The 20,927-nt window shown below is 32.0% G+C and overlaps 1 protein-coding gene across 1 annotated transcript; it reads left to right on the top strand.

The window, feature by feature from the left end:
* The first annotated feature begins 3,281 nt into the window (after nt 1-3,281).
* LOC139864295 (uncharacterized) lies at nt 3,282-4,066 on the top strand. The gene is made up of 2 exons (XM_071852872.1): nt 3,282-3,594; nt 3,684-4,066. Exons 1-2 carry the CDS (start codon nt 3,282-3,284, stop codon nt 4,064-4,066), a joined length of 696 nt encoding a protein of 231 aa, XP_071708973.1.
* The last annotated feature ends 16,861 nt before the right edge of the window (nt 4,067-20,927 follow it).

The raw sequence follows: 20,927 nt of genomic DNA, 5'->3' as shown, positions 1-20,927 counted from the left end.
AATCATTCATGACTTATTTACATGAAAACAAAATTACATATCCTTTATATCTAATCCATACACCAACGACCAAAAACACCTACAAACACTTTCATTCTTCAATTTTCTTCATCTAATTGATCTCTCTAAAGTTCTATCTTCAAGTTCTAAGTGTTCTTCATAAATTCCAAAAGTTCTAGTTTCATAAAATCAAGAATACTTTCAAGTTTGCTAGCTCACTTCCAATCTTGTAAGGTGATCATCCAACCTCAAGAAATCTTTGTTTCTAACAGTAGGTTATCATTCTAATACAAGGTAATAATCATATTCAAACTTTGGTTCAATTTCTATAACTATAACAATCTTATTTCAAGTGATGATCTTACTTGAACTTGTTTTCGTGTCATGATTCTGCTTCAAGAACTTCGAGCCATCCAAGGATCCATTGAAGCTAGATCCATTTTTCTCTTTTCCAGTAGGTTTATCCAAGGAACTTAAGGTAGTAATGGTGTTCATAACATCATTCGATTCATACATATAAAGTTATCTTATTCGAATGTTTAAACTTGTAATCACTAGAACATAGTTTAGTTAATTCTAAACTTGTTCGCAAATAAAAGTTAATCCTTCTAACTTGACTTTTAAAATCAACTAAACACATGTTCTATATCTATATGATATGCAAACTTAATGATTTAAAACCTGGAAACACGAAAAACACCGTAAAACCGGATTTACGCCGTCGTAGTAACACCGCGGGCTGTTTTGGGTTAGTTAATTAAAAACTATGATAAACTTTGATTTAAAAGTTGTTATTCTGGGAAAATGATTTTTATTATGAACATGAAACTATATCCAAAAATTATGGTTAAACTCAAAGTGGAAGTATGTTTTCTAAAATGGTCATCTAGACGTCGTTCTTTCGACTGAAATGACTACCTTTACAAAAATGACTTGTAACTTATTTTTCCGACTATAAACCTATACTTTTCTGTTTAGATTCATAAAATAGAGTTCAATATGAAACCATAGCAATTTGATTCACTCAAAACGGATTTAAAATGAAGAAGTTATGGGTAAAACAAGATTGGATAATTTTTCTCATTTTAGCTACGTGAAAATTGGTAACAAATCTATTCCAACCATAACTTAATCAACTTGTATTGTATATTATGTAATATTGAGATACCATAGACACGTATACAATGTTTCGACCTATCATGTCGACACATCTATATATATTTCGGAACAACCATAGACACTCTATATGTGAATGTTGGAGTTAGCTATACAGGGTTGAGGTTGATTCCAAAATATATATAGTTTGAGTTGTGATCAATACTGAGATACGTATACACTGGGTCGTGGATTGATTCAAGATAATATTTATCGATTTATTTCTGTACATCTAACTGTGGACAACTAGTTGTAGGTTACTAACGAGGACAGCTGACTTAATAAACTTAAAACATCAAAATATATTAAAAGTGTTGGAAATATATTTTGAACATACTTTGATATATATGTATATATTGTTATAGGTTCGTGAATCAACCAGTGGCCAAGTCTTACTTCCCGACGAAGTAAAAATCTGTGAAAGTGAGTTATAGTCCCACTTTTAAAATCTAATATTTTTGGGATGAGAATACATGCAGGTTTTATAAATGATTTACAAAATAGACACAAGTACGTGAAACTACATTCTATGGTTGAATTATCGAAATCGAATATGCCCCTTTTTATTAAGTCTGGTAATCTATGAATTAGGGAACAGACACCCTAATTGACGCGAATCCTAAAGACAGATCTATTAGGCCTAACAAACCCCATCCAAAGTACTGGATGCTTTAGTACTTCGTAATTTATATCATATCCGAAGGGTGTCCCGGAATGATGGGGATATTCTTATATATGCATCTTGTTAATGTCGGTTACCAGGTGTTCATCATATGAATGATTTTTATCTCTATGTATGGGATGTGTATTGAAATATGAAATCTTGTGGTCTATTATTATGATTTGATATATATAGGTTAAACCTATAACTCACCAACATTTTTGTTGACGTTTTAAGCATGTTTATTCTCAGGTGATTATTAAGAGCTTCCGCTGTCGCATACTTAAATAAGGACGAGATTTGGAGTCCATGCTTGTATGATATTGTGTAAAAACTGCATTCAAGAAACTTATTTTGTTGTAACATATTTGTATTGTAAACCATTATGTAATGGTCGTGTGTAAACAGGATATTTTAGATTATCATTATTTGATAATCTACGTAAAGCTTTTTAAACCTTTATTGATGAAATAAAGGTTATGGTTTGTTTTAAAATGAATGCAGTCTTTGAAAAACGTCTCATATAGAGGTCAAAACCTCGCAACGAAATCAATTAATATGGAACGTTTTTAGTCAATAAGAACGGGACATTTCAATTACCTCCGCTCCAGCATCAATTTGACCTCAATAAAGCAAAAGAAGCGGCCAATGGCCCCAGAGAAGTGAGTGGTTGCGCAAAGAAGTGGATAAGCTGGTCAAAGCCAACATACTGTGCAAAGTGAATTACCAGACATGGGTAGCCAACCCTGTGCTGGTGGCCAAGTCGGATGGAACGTGGCGGCTCTGTATTTATTTTAAAGATATTAACAAAGCTTGCCCCAAAGACAACTATCCTTTGCCAGAAATAGACTGAAAAGTAGAGTCGCTTGCTGGTTTTAGGTTCAACTGCTTCCTGGATGCCTACAAAGGATATCATCAAATCCAAATGGCGGAAGAGGATGAAGAGAAAACTGCATTCCACACAGACCAAGGGATATACTGTTACACTAAGATGCCCTTTGGACTAAAGAATGCAGGCGCTACATATCAACGCACTATTGATACAGCATTTGCTAAGCAGATAGGGCGCAACCTTAAGGCATATGTTGACGACCCCGTCATTAAGAGCAATACCGAGGAACAATTGTTGGCCGATATACTTGAAATGTTTAACACGCTCTGAAGCATCAACATGTAACTCAAGCCGGCCAAGTGCAGCTTTGGAGAAGAGGAAGGGAATTTTTCGGGACACACTGTGACTCCGCTTGGAATCAAGGCTAACCCAAAGAAGATAGAAGCAATTGAAAAAATGCCTTCCCCTAAAACAAAAAAGCAAGTTCAAAGCCTCAATGGGAAGTTAGCCGCATTGACGCGATTCTTGTCCAAGGCCGCCGAAAGGTCACTCCCGTTCTTTCACACCCTAAAGGACTGCGCTAAGAAGTCAGGTTTTAAGTGGACTGACGAGGCAGAAAAGGCGTTCTAGGAGATGAAGGCACTCCTCAAAGACCTCCCGACGTTAACAGCGCCGATTGCAGGCGAAACCCTGATACTTTACCTCGCGGTGTCTAGGGAGGCTATTAGCTCCGTTTTAGTTGCTGAACGAGGGGACACCCAAATGCCAATTTACTTCGTCAGCAAAGCGCTGTCAGGAAGCGAGCTGAATTATCGCCCCATCGAAAAACTTGTGTACGCGCTCGTCGTCACTGCCCGACGTCTGTGCAGATACTTCCAAGCACATCCGATAACGATGCTCACTGATCAGCCTATTCGACAGCTACTCTATAAGCCCGAGATATTGGGTAGGCTAACCAAATGGGCAATAGAGTTGGGCGAACATGAAATCTCATACTACGTTAGAAGCGCTATTAAGGGGCCGCTGATATGCCAGTGATAGACGACCCTGAACAGCTTCCCGCGTCCCCGCTCGAACTGTGGGAGCTCTATACCGACGGCGCGAAAAGCTCTAAAGGCGCTGGCGCAGGATTAATCCTTACAGGTCCACATCAAGAAGAGCATACATACGCATTACGATTTAACTTTAAGGTGACAAACAACGAGGCAGAGTATGAGGCGCTGTTAGCAGGAATGCACATAGCTCGAGAGCTAGGAATAAAGAAGCTGCAAGCTTACGTGGATTCACAGCTAGTTGCCAACCAGATAAACGGCACCTTTGACGCCAACGAAAAATCCATGCAATCATACCTGGCTCTGGTTCATTCTCTAGCCGACGCGTTCGTCGACTTCAGGATCAGCCAAATTCCCAGGAGCTAGAACGAGCAGGCGGATGTGCTCAGCAAACTGGCAGCCCTTACCTTTAATCATCTGGAAAAGAAAATATTAGTAGAACAAGTCTTCACGAAGTCCACAGATCCAGAAACCACGATCGCATCTGTTGAAGAAGAAGAAGCGACTTGGATGACAGATATAATAGAATTCCTGCGAACTGGATCTTTACCCGAAGGAGAGAAGGAAGCAATGAAGATCAGGGTGAAGGCACCAAACTATGAGTTGAGAGGAGAAATTTTATATCGAAAGTCTTATTTAGGCATGTCCCTGTGCTGCGTAGGACCTATAGACTTGTTTGTCAGGCAAATTTTTAAGAGAGTATGAAAATAATAAGCTCTAAAAAAATAAACTATTTGAAGTAGCTTATGAAAATAAGCTAAGAGCTTATACAAAGTGAAATTACATTATTACCCTTAAATCATTATACATGTCTTACTTTTTTTTCCTTATATGTCATTTTACGAACATAAGCTCTAACTAGTTTACCAAACACTTATATTACATAATTTTCAGCTATTAGCTCAAAAAATAAGCTCCACCTTCCAGCTCCAGTTAGAAGCTCTAGTTCTAGCTATAAGCTAGTTTTATCCAAACACACATTGAATGTAGAATATGTCGGGTGAAAGGTCAAGTGTAATGTGTTTGCACGTAACATAGATCGAAAATTGAAATCATGTGCTTATTTAGCAAAACAACAATATCCAATCTTGCATGGGTAGGGAAAGTGTGTGTATGTTGTCAGTCATTTCTTCTCATAGAGAGAAAAAAAAACGTTTATCTACTTACATGCATAGAAAGTTATCCCTCAACCCGAATTAGTATCATAGTATTCTCCACAAATACTAATTACACTCACGTTAATATCAAGTTAATTTTATCAGAGATAGGTAATGTACATTGACCCTGTTAAACATATCATAATCATTCTGCATGTAGGTCATAATAGTAAAAAAGATTAAGAAATGATGCTTATTTGAGTTTAGAGATGATGTATAAACTATAAGCATAGGAATAAGTTGGAATTTTGATCTTCTACTTGAAACCTCGCTTTAGTGATAAGTGTTTGTGTTGTTTTATTGTAGTATAATGAGGTGAAACATAAGCCTCTATATATAAGAGAGGTCAGGGTAGTGATTAACTCATATGCTTTATGGAGTGGTATCTCAATAGTCTCCCATCAAGGTGTATTACGAACACTTAATTATGGTAATAAATAAGACTCATCATTATGGTTATAAATAGGACATAAACATAAGTCTTTTGAACTCATTACATTAAGAGGATTATTGATGATATAGGCTCATAACATAAATTGCATTAAGATACGTATTAAATATTAATTAAGTACATCATAATGCATAATAAGTAGGACATAATAATGTGGAAAATAATAAGACTAACATTCTCCCACTTAACCGTGTACCTATTTATGCTTTGTACTTATTTTTACCATGTACTTGATTTAATAATTAATCATCATTAGGTAGAACTACTAACACAATTTATTACGGTCACGTGTATCGTTTTTCTATACACAACCCTTATCAATTATACAATCAGTCATTCACATAATTTGAAAATTTTATAAGCGAAAATGAATTTGAATGGCATATAAAACATAAGTGCTAACCAACATAAAGCCATTGATACTAATGATCCATTAATAATAGTTTGTTGATAATATCTCTTTAATGTGCACTAATAAGAGAATAATAAACTTCAACATAATATTACATAATCCCATGCCGGCACGATACTCTATAAAGAGCTTGGGAAGTAAACCTTTCATAAGTGAATTAGCCAACATGACATTAGTACGTACATAATTTATGGCAATGCTATTATCTTCAATTTTCTCGAACATACAGATAGTTAATGTCGAGATAGAAACCAGCTCCACCACCTCCACTAGAACCAGTTCAATTTTAAAAAACTAATTAACGTCACTATTTTCATAATATAGTCTAATAATTCGTGATATAGATTCAAGCACCTTAACTCCATAAATTATGTTCTTAAGTAAATATCATGGCTAGTCATGCAATAGTATGCAACATACTAATCCATCATGATTGAGCATATACAAGACTTTGAATAAACTTAATACATAAGGTATATTTCTCATCATTTCGCGTTTTCCTCATTGTTTAGGACGTTTACGCGAGCCAAATCGGTCACCCTTAACATCAGGTGGAACTAACGGTGAGAAACTATTCATGTCGTATTTTTTAAGGATGTTTTCCAATATAAAGACCTATCTCGGTGTACTTTGATGTCAATTGCATAAGATGCTTATTCGTTATATTTCATGATAAAATAACTTGAAAGAAACCTTTTGGTCTCATACAACATATCTTTATTATTACTTGTCAAAAGTATATAATCAACGTATCATACAAGGATAAAAAAGTTTGCTTCCACTGGTCTTAAGGTATATATATTGATCCACTGCATTTTTAATAAACTTAAATATATCAATTACAAAATGAAATTTCAGATACCATTGTTGAGAAGTTTTCTTTAGCCTATATATGGATATTTTCAAGTTATAAACCTTATGTTCCTTGCCTTCATGCTTAAAACCTTATAGGTGCGTCATATAGACATCTTTATGCAAGTTATCATTTAAAACTACAGTTTTAATATCCATCTGATGCAACTCAAACCATAGTGAACTACTAAATCCATAATTATCCTTTATAATTATTTTCTCAAATTGGAAGAACAAGTTTCAAATTGGAACAACAAGTATCATTATAATTAATTCATTCCATTTAAGTAGAGCCTTTAGCAATTAGTCGTGTTTTATATCGACTTCAATTCGTCAAGCTTGAATTCAAGCCATTGAGTTGATTTATTGCTCATAACAAATTCTTGATAAGAGATGAGATCTTCAACTTTACTTAAGTCATAGTCAACTTCATTTAAATAGACTACGAAATAATCATATTTGACAGATCTCCTACATCTTGTAGAACTTCGTAATGGTTGCTCAGTATCAGTTTCATGATTTAAGTGTTCTCATGTGGTTGTTCATTGATGATAGGAGCATTATGTTATGTTACCTGAACATCATAGTTATGAGTTTTTAGACTCTCTTCAAGTTCAATACTTCTTCCCTCGCTCTCACTATTTTCACCATTATCAATGAACTCGTCATTTATGATTCGACAATTATTGTATGACAACCCGTAAATTTCCAACCAAATTTAAACTTGATCTTTATATGTTTTCGACACGATAAGCAAAGTCTGTAATGTTGAAATCTCAAAAACTTTGAACTGTGTTCATGTATTCATTTACCTTTCGACTGCTCTCGATGATTCACGAATAATTATGTGTAAATAGATATATATGAATATATACATATGTGTGATTATTAAATTGAGAAGTATTAATAAAAACACTTAACGGTTTGGTTGATATGAAAATGGGTTATGAAATTATTATATGACTTGAAAACGTTAACAAAGTATTGAAGGTATAATATTTTACATGAACGTATTTGTTTCAATATATGTTTAATATATCTATCGACGAAATTAAAAGATATTATCAAATGAGTGAATTATCAGATACATTATGATAGGATTCGTGTCTCTGTTGTGAGGTCCACGTTGATTTGAGAAATTTTTCCATTTTAACAATATTCAAAAAATGCTAAAAGGAATTACAAGTAAGAACAAATATATCAATTAACGATAACTGGACAAAGGTTAGTAGAGATTCCTGCTTATCTTTCAATGCAATGATTGCCTCGTGTCTTTGATAAGATAATTATTTAGTTTTTATATTACTGAAAACATTTATGATATATGTGAAACCTTTTAAAGAATGAATTTGAATATATACAATAAGTCGAAATGTTAATTGTTAAGAACTATATATATATATATATATATATATATATATATATATATATATATATATATATATATATATATATATATATATATATATATATAACTTGCATCGTGTATTTAAAACGTGTTTATGTATATTAAATTAGTTAAGTAAACGATAGTAACACTCGCTTAAGTGATTCGATTAATATGTAGATAGGATAACTAGTACGTTTAAGAAGTTAAAATAAACGCTAGTACATAAATGAACTATACTTAGTTAAGTTTTAAAAATGAAAACGTTATATGATATAATAATTTCTATTATGTAAACGTTATGTGACATAACCATTGTTAAATATTTAAATGGTTTTAAATTACATAATGGTCTTTGAAATACATTTAGTTTTGAAAAATTATATATTATATTATGAAATAAATATTTCAAATTTATATTTCAAAATGAAAGTATATATATATATATATATATATATATATATATATATATATATATATATATATATATTACAACGTAATAAGATTTAATATTAATTTTATTTATACATATGCATATTATATATATATATATATATATATATATATATATATATATATATGCATATGTATATATAATGAGATGTTGATTTATGGAAGCAAATGACCACAACACTCGGATGATTAGGTTACACTTTGAATGGGTTAGTTGTTCATTAATTTAAGTCTAATTATTAATAAAGGTACACGTCGCGTAACGTAAAGTACGAGTTTTTTAAGCGTACGAAAATGCGTTCGAGAAACCAGAACTGGCACATAAGTCGAGCGACAACGTACAAGTCATCGGAACGAAAATTACAAGTCAACTATGCACGTGAATTTAATATAATATATAATTAATTATATAAATTAAATATATTATATATATATATATTATTATATAAACCGTCGACAGAATAAAAACAAAACGTTGGGTGCAGTACAGCTAGGCCATGCGATCGCATGGCCATTGCACTCCTAACCCATGCAATCGCATGGCAGTGGGAGTCAGGAGAGGTGTATAAAGCTCGATCGATTTCTGGTTCTGTGAATCATTTCATCCATCTATCTCTCGCATATCTATATCTATATATATATATATATATATATATATATATATATATATATATATATATATATATATATATATATATATATATATATATATATATATTAGAATTATAATGATTATTATTATTATCAATAATAGATTAATATTATTACTAATCTTATAATTAAGAGTATTATTATTATTATGTACATAAAATATTACGACGAGGTCATGAGCGAGTTATTTTCAAAACGGGTTTTTGAGAGGGATAGAGCTAAGAAAATTATGGGTTATTGCTTTGGAGGATATGGGTATGGTTTGAAGGTATGCTCGTGAAGTCATCCTAGCGTTTATCATCTCCGTTGCGTCTACGTACTTTCCTGCAATATTGAATCTCAATATTGATACGTGAGCACTCATAACTTGACTTTTATATATTAATAGTGTATCCCTGACTAGTGCTCGAGTATATAGGATTATGCATGCTTGTATGCTTAATATTGTCGTTAGCTAGTTTATGATAAATCACAAATTTGATACATATGCGATTGAGATAAGGTATATGATATGCATGTTGTTGGAAAGCTGTCGAAAAATTAATAACTTTTCATTTAGAAAGCGTATGGTTTCGATGAACGGATTAAAAGATATGGTCAACCGAATTATTATTAATTTTAGTATTATTATTGTTAAAATGATTATTATTATTACTATCGTCATTATTATTGTCGTTATTATTATTATTATTATTATTATTATTATTATTATTATTATTATTATTATTATTATTATTTTTATTATTATTATTATTATTATTATTATTATTAATATTATTATTAATATTATTATTATTATCATTATCATTATTAATATAAGTATTATTATTAAAATTGTTATTATTATTACTATCGTTATTATCATTAAGGTTATTATTAATATTATTATTATTATTATTATTATTATTATTATTATTATTAGTATTATTAATATTATCATAATACTTATTAGTATCATTATTATTAAAACTAATATTAGTATCATCTAATTATTATGATTGCTATTATTATCATTATTATGAATGCGATATAAAAGAGGACTAAAAGCTATTAAACAAATCGATTAGGAAATAATGAGTATAAGTATCACGATGAAATTAAAATAGTGTAAGACATTGATTTAAATAAAAATATCGTTTTCGGTATTTTTTATCATTATTATTATTATTAAAAGTATTATTAATATTAAAACTATCACTTTTATTAAAATGGTCATTTTTAATAGAAATATCATTGTTATTATAAAATATCATTATTATTATCATTTTAGTATTATTATTATTATTAAAATTATTAGAAATATCATTATTATTATAAAATATCATTATTATTATCATTTTAGTATTATTATATTTATAAATAATTATTATTATTACTGTTAATATTAAAAAGCATCATTATTATTAAAATTATCATGATTAGAATTATCATTTTATCATAATTAATATCATCATTAGTAAATATAAATATTGTTATTATTATTAGTAGAATAATAATTATTATTATTATTAGTAGAATAATAATAATTATTATTATTATTACACAATAATACAACTTTTACTTATTATTATTATTATCAATATTATTTTATCAAATGAATATGTGATACAAAGATATTTTACCACATGTAATATAATTTCATTAATAATACATACCATTATATTATTATGATATTAAGTGAACTTTAAAAATTTTATTAATTAAGATATATAAAAGTATATTTTAATTATATATAAATTTTAATATAAATTTTTATTAATTAATAAATGATTTATATTATTTACTCTAATAAAATCTGTTAAATATATTTAAATATATAAAACAACTATATTTAAGTTATATAATAATCATGTATAGATTTTGGAAGTCTTTTTGGGTCAAGTTGACTTTTGTTGACTTTTGCATATTAGTCTCGAGCATTAGGATTGTGATACACTATGACCTGACCTAAATTGTTAGATAGATATTGACCAACATATAAATATATATACTTAATATAGGTTTGTGAATCCGAGGCTAACCCTACACTTGTTCAATGACGACATATATATTTTTACTACGAAATACAGTATTGTGAGTTTCATTTGCTCCCTTTTTAAATGTTTTTGCAATATATATTTTTGGGACTGAGAATACATGCGCTGCTTTTATAAATGATTTACGAAATAGACACAAGTGATTGAAACTACATTCTATTATTGGATTATCGAACCGAATATGCCCCTTTTTAGCTTGGTAGCCTAAGAATTGGTGTTTATGATAATTGCCACCAATTGACGCAAATCCTAAAGATAGATCTATTTGGCCCAACAAGCCTCATCCGAGTTACGGATGCTTTAGTACTTCGATTTATCATGTCCGATGAGAGTCCCGGAATGATGGGGATATTCTATATGAATCCTGTTAAGGTCGGTTACCAGGTGTTCAATCCATATTAATGAATTTTAAATACTTGCGAGTGTATGATTATTAAATAAATGAAATCTTGTGGTCTATTAAAATTATGGAAATGATTGATTACGATAAACTAATGAACTCACCAACCTTTTGGTCGACACTTGTAAGCATGTTTATTCTCAGGTATTAAAGAAATCTTTCGCTGTGCATTTGCTCATTTTCGAGATATTACTTGGAGTCATTCATGTCATATTTCAAAAGACGTTGCATTCAAGTTGTTGAGTTCAATAAAGATTATTATTAAGTAAATGATAGATTAGGTCATTTATAGTTTGGATATTATGAAGTGGTATGCATACCTGTCAACTTTCGATGTAATGAAAGATTGTCTTTTGAAAACAAATGCAATGTTTGTAAAATGTATCATATAGAAGTCAAAACCTCGCAATGTAACCATATGTTATTGTATTCGTCCTTATGGATTGGGACGGGTCGTCACATGTGGTATCAGAGCGGTGGTCTTAGCGAACCAGGTCTTGCATTAGTATGTCTAACTGATAGTTGTTAGGATGCATTAGTGAGTCTGGACTTCGACCATGTCTGCATATCAAAAGTTTTGCTTATCATTTTGTCGGAAATTACCTGCTTATCACTCTTAGTCTAGACACATCTTACTGCATTGATTGTATGAATAGTGTATGGACAAAATTCATATCTTAGCGTATCTGTTAATTCATATCTTAGCGTATCTGTTACTATAAACTTTGCCTGGCATATTCCGTAAATCCCTCCGTAATCTACGAAATCTTTTATCTATATATAGATATTCTATGTAATTATAATACCATCCGATTGCCAGAAATCATTTCATATCGAAAAATCCTTTATCCAATCATACGAAATGGAACTCGCCACTTCCTCGGATTCCGATATGGAGTTTCACTCGAGCTCCGAAAGCAGTGTGACTGGAATGGATCAACCAATCAGCCATCACCTATTCTGGATGAACTGGGTATGGGTTCGTAGTCTACTTAATCACTGGAGACAAGAAGAAGGTGATCCCTTCCATCCACCACATTGCCCTCTTGGCGATGAACCTGAAGCACTTACCGGCGAACCTATTCGAGACACCATTTTCTCTCTCATTTCCAGAGTATCTCGTCACGATTATATACTATATCACATTCTAGATCTTATTCACCCACTCGTTCGAACCACCAATCATCCTGGAGTAATAGAAGAAGTCAGCGAGCTTCGCACTCGGGTACTGGCTTTGGAGAATATGGTGCAAAGGTTACAAGCACCAGCAGCAGCACCGGCAACAATAGTACCACCATCATCAACACTCTCATAATCATTACCACCACCAACAACAACCGCATCGCAAACCTCAACTTCACAATCTGTCCCCCGAGCATTAACGTCATAAGCTCTATAGATAACAAGGAAGACCAACAACAACAAACGATGAAGTATTGATTCATAACTTCATCGGAGAAATATTCTACGGTGATTATGTAATCTCAAAAATTTTAGAGATTACTTATTCTAGACATAACCATAAGTCAAATGAGTAGATCGAAATGATAAAAGAAACCCTGACAAGAATGGTGCGTGATTTACAAGCTAGACTTGTTTTATCAGCAGCATCAACAGCACCGTCAGCATCATCAGCACTAGCAGCACCTATAACATCACAAGCTCTGCCAGTTTAAGAATCACCGTGGACATCATTACGAATCAATTACACGTATATTGTGTCAACGAGTTATAAAGTATTAACTCATTCCCTCTGACGAAATTATTTGTATATTTTATATATATAAAAATTTTGAGATCAAAATAAATCTTTCGTACTAAGCTATTATGAATGAATTAAATAAGGGTAGATACTACTTGATTAAATTCATACTACTAAGATGTACATCCTTCCTTAATGATTTAACCATCATTAACTACAATCTCTATTTCAATTCAATAAATTCCAGGTCATAATAAACCAAGTGTACTATTTAAATACATGTTTGATATTACACTTTCATTTTCACCGTACTCGAAACTTTCTAGAAAACATCATTCATATCTTACGAAGTTCACAAGAATTCTACGAGCACCAATATCATTCACTAAAAATGAATAATGAAGTATTGATTCATAATTTCATTTACGTTGAAGAAATAATCCACTAAGATTACGTAATTTCTAAAGTTTTAGAGATTATTTATTTCTAATTCCAGCTGAAAATCAAATGAGTTTAATTTAATATTAACTCATTAAATCTGTATTACATCTGAAGAAAATATACATATGTTTTCATAAAGACTGTAATAAAATTCATTTGTACAAAATATTATTTGTGAAATTTTTTTAACGGGTAGGTAATACCCGAGAGAGATATAAATTCACAATTTATATGTTCCATTCTTCAATTCTGATTCAGCAAATTATCCACTATACTCCCTACTTTCACAATAGTATACATTCTTTTAATAGAAATCAAAACAACCATACTCATTCAAATCCAATTACATATTTTGATTTTGAAATCTCAGAATTCAATTTGAGCTATAACCGGTATCATCACTCTTAGATCCCTACATCTTTCAAAACTATACTTTGACTTCAAAACTGTACTAGAACATCATTTCTACTCATGGAACCCAGAAAAATATTTGTATCATTCAAAATTCTAGAACATCATATGTATATTAACAATTACAATCTGTGTTTAAACCCTTCGAAATTCCTGAAGACACTTCAAATAATGAACAATCGAGATGATGATCCAACCACATATTACCCAAAGTCTTGTAATTGAAAAACCCTCGAAACCAAAGTCATAGTTTAACACGTATCCGTGTCGGACGCTTTGGCATTTATTAGCTAAAATAACTTGCAATCCCTTTCTAAAGTAGTCAGTTTTGTCACAGCTCCAAGAAGTCAACTTCGACTTTTCAGTCGAAACAGCCTTATTAAAACCTTGATATATATGTTGCCCTTTCGCCATCGTTACCGGGGAACCGTTTATGTTCCACCACATTAGCAATAAACTTACCAACAACTTCACTGATCTTTGACTTTTTGAAAAATCATTATATTTATCGAAACCCCATCATTTACTCATCCGTATCTTGTAGCAAGAATTTTCATGCCAATTACTGGGAATCAGCAATCAGTATTTTGAAATCTCGCAGCATGTCGACGCTAACAGTTATATGTGTACATATAACGTCTATCTCCTAGACTTACATACTTCGAATGTGAAGTTTCTGAAAAACACCCCAATCTACGATTTAGTTCTCCAAATTTTTAGAAAAGCTGAATGAAGCAGCAGAAACTGTAGACAACCGTAACAGCCAAAAGTTTGATGATAAAGAATAGTGTGTTGGCAAAGCTCAGAAAAAGAGAAGGTTTGGAACTGGAAAACGGATTGAGTAAACTATGAAGGAGACTGTGGACAAATTACAAAGACGAAATCTACCTTCAAAGAATCCAAATGATTCAGTGTCTGCTGAAGTATTTAGCGAATACCTTGCTCCTTACTCAAAAAGCATTGCGAACAATATTCTTCATCATCCTCTTATCCTAAATATTCTAAAATATCATCGTATCTTCCATTATAAATATCCTCCATATTTCTGAAGATATTTTCATAATTATTCTTATCTGAAATCATTTATCTCCTCGCGTTATCTGTATCATAAAGAAAACTATTTTAATTTCTAAATTTTTGAAACCTTCGAATTTAAAGTATGAATGTTTTTGAAGTAGTGTTAGGAACTGAAGCATGAGTTAGTATAATATAATGACACTTGATCAACGTGATTATATTACACTAAGTCATGCTGAGTTTCTAAATGAAACATGATGACTCACAGATCATAACGTCATCATGTGCTATGTTACACGACTCTTGTATTCTTCTTAAACTCTAAACATATCAAGAAAATATTTTCTTGATGATTTGGTCTTTTTCGAGATATTCTGGTAATTTGACAAATCAAGATCGTGCCAATACAATTTCCTTCTTAGAACATTAACTATGTTCATTCCGAAATTCATATCTACAAATTCTGGACCATTACATGCGATGCTTAATGGATAGAAGAGAAAACAGAGCATGAATCCCCGAAATAGAAATGGGGGTATAAATCGTAGCAAATAGGAGAGGGCATTAACTGTGGATATCGATGATTATAGATAGACAGAAGTAGGGACTCTGAAAGATAAGGAAAGATATAAAGCCCGACGACAACCCATAAATTACAAACCGTGTATATCAATAAGTATTGCAACGTAAAGACACGGGAGAACTAAAAATACTATAAAGCCAAGAGTATAGTAAAAGTGAATAGATTCCCCTGACGGTAGATGAAAAAGAAGAATGATAGATATGAAAGTTAGGAATATATCAAGAATCAGAACTGGATGAAGCATATTGACGAATGAGTCAAAGTATGAATTAAAGGAGAAAGAATAGAAGGTGCGAATTGTAAGGAAACGAAGAGGGTGAATTTTTAGTAAAATATCTAACAGAGCAATCAAAACAGATGATCGCATTTAAAGCGGATCCTAATTTCCTTGGTTACCGATAAATCAAATCTCATTACGAAGATTTTCTTCAAATCCCTTGAACTCTGGAAATCAATCCTATCTACTTCAAAAGATATGACGAATCTACACTTATTCATTTCACTCTTTTATGATAGGTTCGCTTGTACTCTTCACATAAATGAATTGTTTTATCCAAATTACTCGCTGATGATAAAACTCAAATTTTCAGCTTGTATGCGTCATGAAAACATACTTATTATCAGCCATGACCATCTCAAAGAAATTTCGGGACGAAATTTCTTTAACGGGTAGGTACTGTGATAACCCGGAAATTTCCAACCAAATTTAAACTTGATCTTTATATGTTTCCGACACGATAAGCAAAGTTTGTAATGTTGAAATCTCTAAAACTTTGAACTGTGTTCATGTATTCATTTACCCTTCGACTGCTCTCGATGATTCATGAATAATTATGTGTAAATATATATGTATGAATATATACATATGTGTGATTATTAAATTGAGAAGTATTAATAAAAACACTTAACGGTTTGGTTGATATGAAAATGGGTTATGAAATTATTATATTACTTGAAAACGTTAACAAAGTATTGAAGCTATAATATTTTACAGAACGTATTTGTTTCAATATATCTTTAATATATCTATCGACGAAATTAAAAGATATTATCAAATGAGTGAATTATCAGATACATTGTGATAGGATTCGAGTCTCTGTTGTGAGGTTCACGTTGATTTGAGAAATCTTTCCATTTTAACAATATTCGGAAAATGGTAAAGGGAATTACAAGTAAGAACAAATATATCAATTAACGATAACTGGACAAAGATTAGTAAAGATTCCTGCTTAACTTTCAATGCAATGATTGTCTCGTGTCTTTGAAAAAATAATTATTTAGTTTTTATATTATTGAAAACATTTATGATATAGGTGAAACCTTTTAAAGAATGAATTTGAATATATACAATAAGTCAAAATGTTAATTGTTAAGAACTATATATATATATATATATATATATATACATATATATATATATACATATATATATATATATATATATATATATATATATATATATATATATATATATAACTTGCATCGTGTATTTAAAAAGTGTTTATGTATATTAAATTAGTTAAGTAAACGATAGTAACACTCACTTAAGTGATTCGATTAATATGTAGATAGGATAATTAGTACATTTAAGAAGTTAAAATAAACGCTAGTACATAAATGAACTATACTTAGTTAAGTTTTAAAAATGAAAACGTTATATGATATAATAATTTCTATTATGTAAACGTTATGTGACATAACCATTGTTAAATATTTAAATGCTTTTAAATTACATAATGGTCTTTGAAATACATTTAGTTTTTAAAAATTATATATTATATTCTGAAATAAATATTTCAAATTTATATTTCGAAATGAAAGTAAAAGTATATATATATATATATATATATATATATATATATATATATATATATATATATATATATTACAACGTAATAAGATTTAATATTAATTTTATTTATAAGAATGTTTTATTTAAATTAATACTATTATATATATATATATATATATATATATATATATATATATATATATATATATGTATGTATGTAATGAGATATCAATTTATGGTAGCAAATTACCACAACACTCGAATGATTAGGTTACACTTTGAATGGGTTAGTTGTTCATTAATTTAAGTCTAATTATTAATAAAGGTACACGTCGCGTAACGTAAAGTACGAGTTTTCTAAGCATACGAAAATGCGTACGAGAAACCGAAACTGGCACATAAGTCGAGTGACAACGTACGAGTCATCGGAACGAAAATTACAAGTCAACTATGCACTTGAATTTAATATAATATATAATTAATTATATAAATTAAATATATTATATATATATTATTATATAAACCGTCGGCAGAATGAAAACAAAACGTTGGGTGCAGTACAGCTAAGCCATGCGATCGCATGGCCATTGCACTCCTAACCCATGCGATCGCATGGCACTGGGAGTCAGGAGAAGTTTATAAAGCTCGATCGATTTCTGGTTATGTGAATCATTCCATCCATCTATCTCTCGCATATATATATATATATATATATATATATATATATATATATATATATATATATATATATATATATATATATATATATTGTAACAACCCAACCCATTATACAACATAAAACAGACCATAAAAAAAAAATTTAAACAGGGCTGCCCAGACTGGGTGCGCGGCGCGCAGTCCAGCCTGTGCGCGGCGCGCACAAGGTGCTGGCAGCTTCTGTCCGGATTTGTCATTTTTTCGTAAAAAGATCACCCACTTCCCGACATATTTAGACGAAACGCTTTTCACAACATGTTCTTATATGTAAAACTAACACGATTTAATAATAAAACAAGTTTTACAACACGGGCCCACATCGACCCCAAATTACGAAGTTCGTACAAACACGAGTTTCTACCACACTAGTTAAATTTCCAAACGGCACAATGAGCATGGTGTTTGGGGAATTAAACTACCCAAATCTCGGTCAACTCCAAAAGCTACCACATCAAAAGCGTCCCCTAACAAACAAAACGGGATCTCTAATCCAAACGAACGCCCTTACCCTCGTCTCCGCCAAAACCTATAAAATGGTAAACAACGAGAGGGTAAGCAAAGCTTAGTGAGTGCAACAATTATACATGCACATATATAACCCATCTACTTGCAATCGCACCCACTAAATACCTCATACGAAAATGTAACTCAATAGCATGCCGTCATACTCATAATGCAAACAACTCGTACAATATCACAACACCACATTAGCATGTACTCAACACAGTATATATATACATATGTATATCATGCTTATACAATATCCAAGAACATAATATGGTTAACCATAACGCTATGGTGCTACCGGCACGTAGTTCACACCATACGCAATTGAGTCTCACTCTTTTATAGTGCTACCGGCACGTGGTTCACACTTTGACGCTACCGGCACGTGGTTCACGCCTCATTTTATAGTGCTACCAGCACGTGGTTCACACTTTGATGCTACCGGCACGTGGTTCACATCATAATATTATAGTGCTACCGGCACGTGGTTCACACTTGATGCTACCGGCACGTGGTTCACATCATAATTTTATAGTGCTACTGGCACGTGGTTCACACTTGATGCTACCGGCACGTGGTTCACATCATAATACCCGTCACATACATGTTATGGTACTACCGGCACGTGGTTCATACCATAACATTCACAAATAAATACGCCATATATATGTACGCATAATTATTCCACTCACCTCGATTACTTGAAAAGCAAATCCGCTTGAGCTCCTAATCGTCCAAATGCAAATCACCTAAGTAATTTACAAGCAAATAAGATAAACACACTAGCTTATACCCAAAACACAATTTAGTGCAATATAGACCCATTTGCACTTACTTTACTTTGACCAAGTCAAAACTCACCCGAAAATCCCCATAATCATAATCGACTAGTGATTATGTCCAACAACTCATTTTACTCAAGGTTTCATCAACAAAACACCTTACTTACATCATTTAACACAAAACTCATTTTGACCTATTCTCAAGTCAAAACACCCATTTGGCAAGCTCACACAATTAATCACTTATAACCTAAGTTAACTAGTGATTTTAACACCCGAACGTGATTATCAACTAATCAATTTCACTAACCAACCCAAACCAACCAACAATGGTCATTAACACCACTTACTAGTTCAATCACCCAATTATCGACTAGTGGGTTTACTTCAAGAACACCCATTTCAAAAACCCCAATTATAAACATCAATCATACTATGAAAACTTGGAGTTAGAACTTACCAATACTACCACAACGTAGCCGTGAACGAGATGAACAACTTTAACACTTGCAACTTCGATTGATTCAAGCTCCTTCTTCTCCAAATGAAGCTTTCTCTCACTAAACTCTTTCTCACTCTAGGGTTTGAGAGTGTGTGGAAGAGATGAAGAATGAGATCTAAATGAGATTGTATCAGGTTTTGTGGCCTCAAACCGTCCAACAAGTGAAAAGACCAAACTACCCTTCATTTAAGTAAAAATAGAAAAACTGGAAATCTGTCGCAGGGACAGTGAGCGGCGCGCACCATTACCTCTGCGCGGCGCGCACGCAGGCCTGAGCAGGTTCTGACTTCTCTTCAATTACGCAAAGCTTCACACACTTTAAGTACATCATATATACTCCATGTACAATAAATAATCGGGTCTTACAACTCTCCCCCACTTAGATTGGATCACGTCCTCGTGATCCGCACCAAAAACTAGAAGTTAAGCACTTCTACCTTGAACATTTCGGTCTCCAATGCGGAATTACACATGTAGCAATCACCCATCCGGGTTCTCACTTCGTACACTAATGCATCATATTACAACAACCGTACTTCACACTTCCATTCGATCAAAATTTCCACCACTCACTCGGAAGTACATCGTGAGAACTTCATAATATTTTTCCAAAAGCCATATCATTCCATCATTTCAACGATATCGGGTAATCAACCCACGAGACAAAAAAACCACATCCGTTTGCTCCTATGCTGAGTATCCAAACTCGTACCATACACTCCACAATTGTCCTAAAAGTAGCACAATTCACCGACAATCATCGTCGTTACGCCTTTCAATCGTGGAATATTCGGGAATCATCCCGACGCTTTTCGAAAATCCCTCGTATCCCTCTATCGGAAACCTCGCCATTTCGACTCACGTCGCTAACTACCTTCGCAATTCATTCCAAAGTCCAACTTGGGACTTTTTCCAAGACCACCAAAGTTTTCCTTTCCTCAATAAGCGACACCTGTTTGCTCATCACGTCTACT

The sequence above is a fragment of the Rutidosis leptorrhynchoides genome, chromosome 8 (genome assembly GCF_046630445.1).
Source record: "Rutidosis leptorrhynchoides isolate AG116_Rl617_1_P2 chromosome 8, CSIRO_AGI_Rlap_v1, whole genome shotgun sequence".
Lineage (NCBI taxonomy): Eukaryota > Viridiplantae > Streptophyta > Magnoliopsida > Asterales > Asteraceae > Rutidosis > Rutidosis leptorrhynchoides.
The sequence above is the reverse complement of the archived record's forward strand: the minus strand, read 5'-3'. Positions and strand labels throughout refer to the sequence as shown.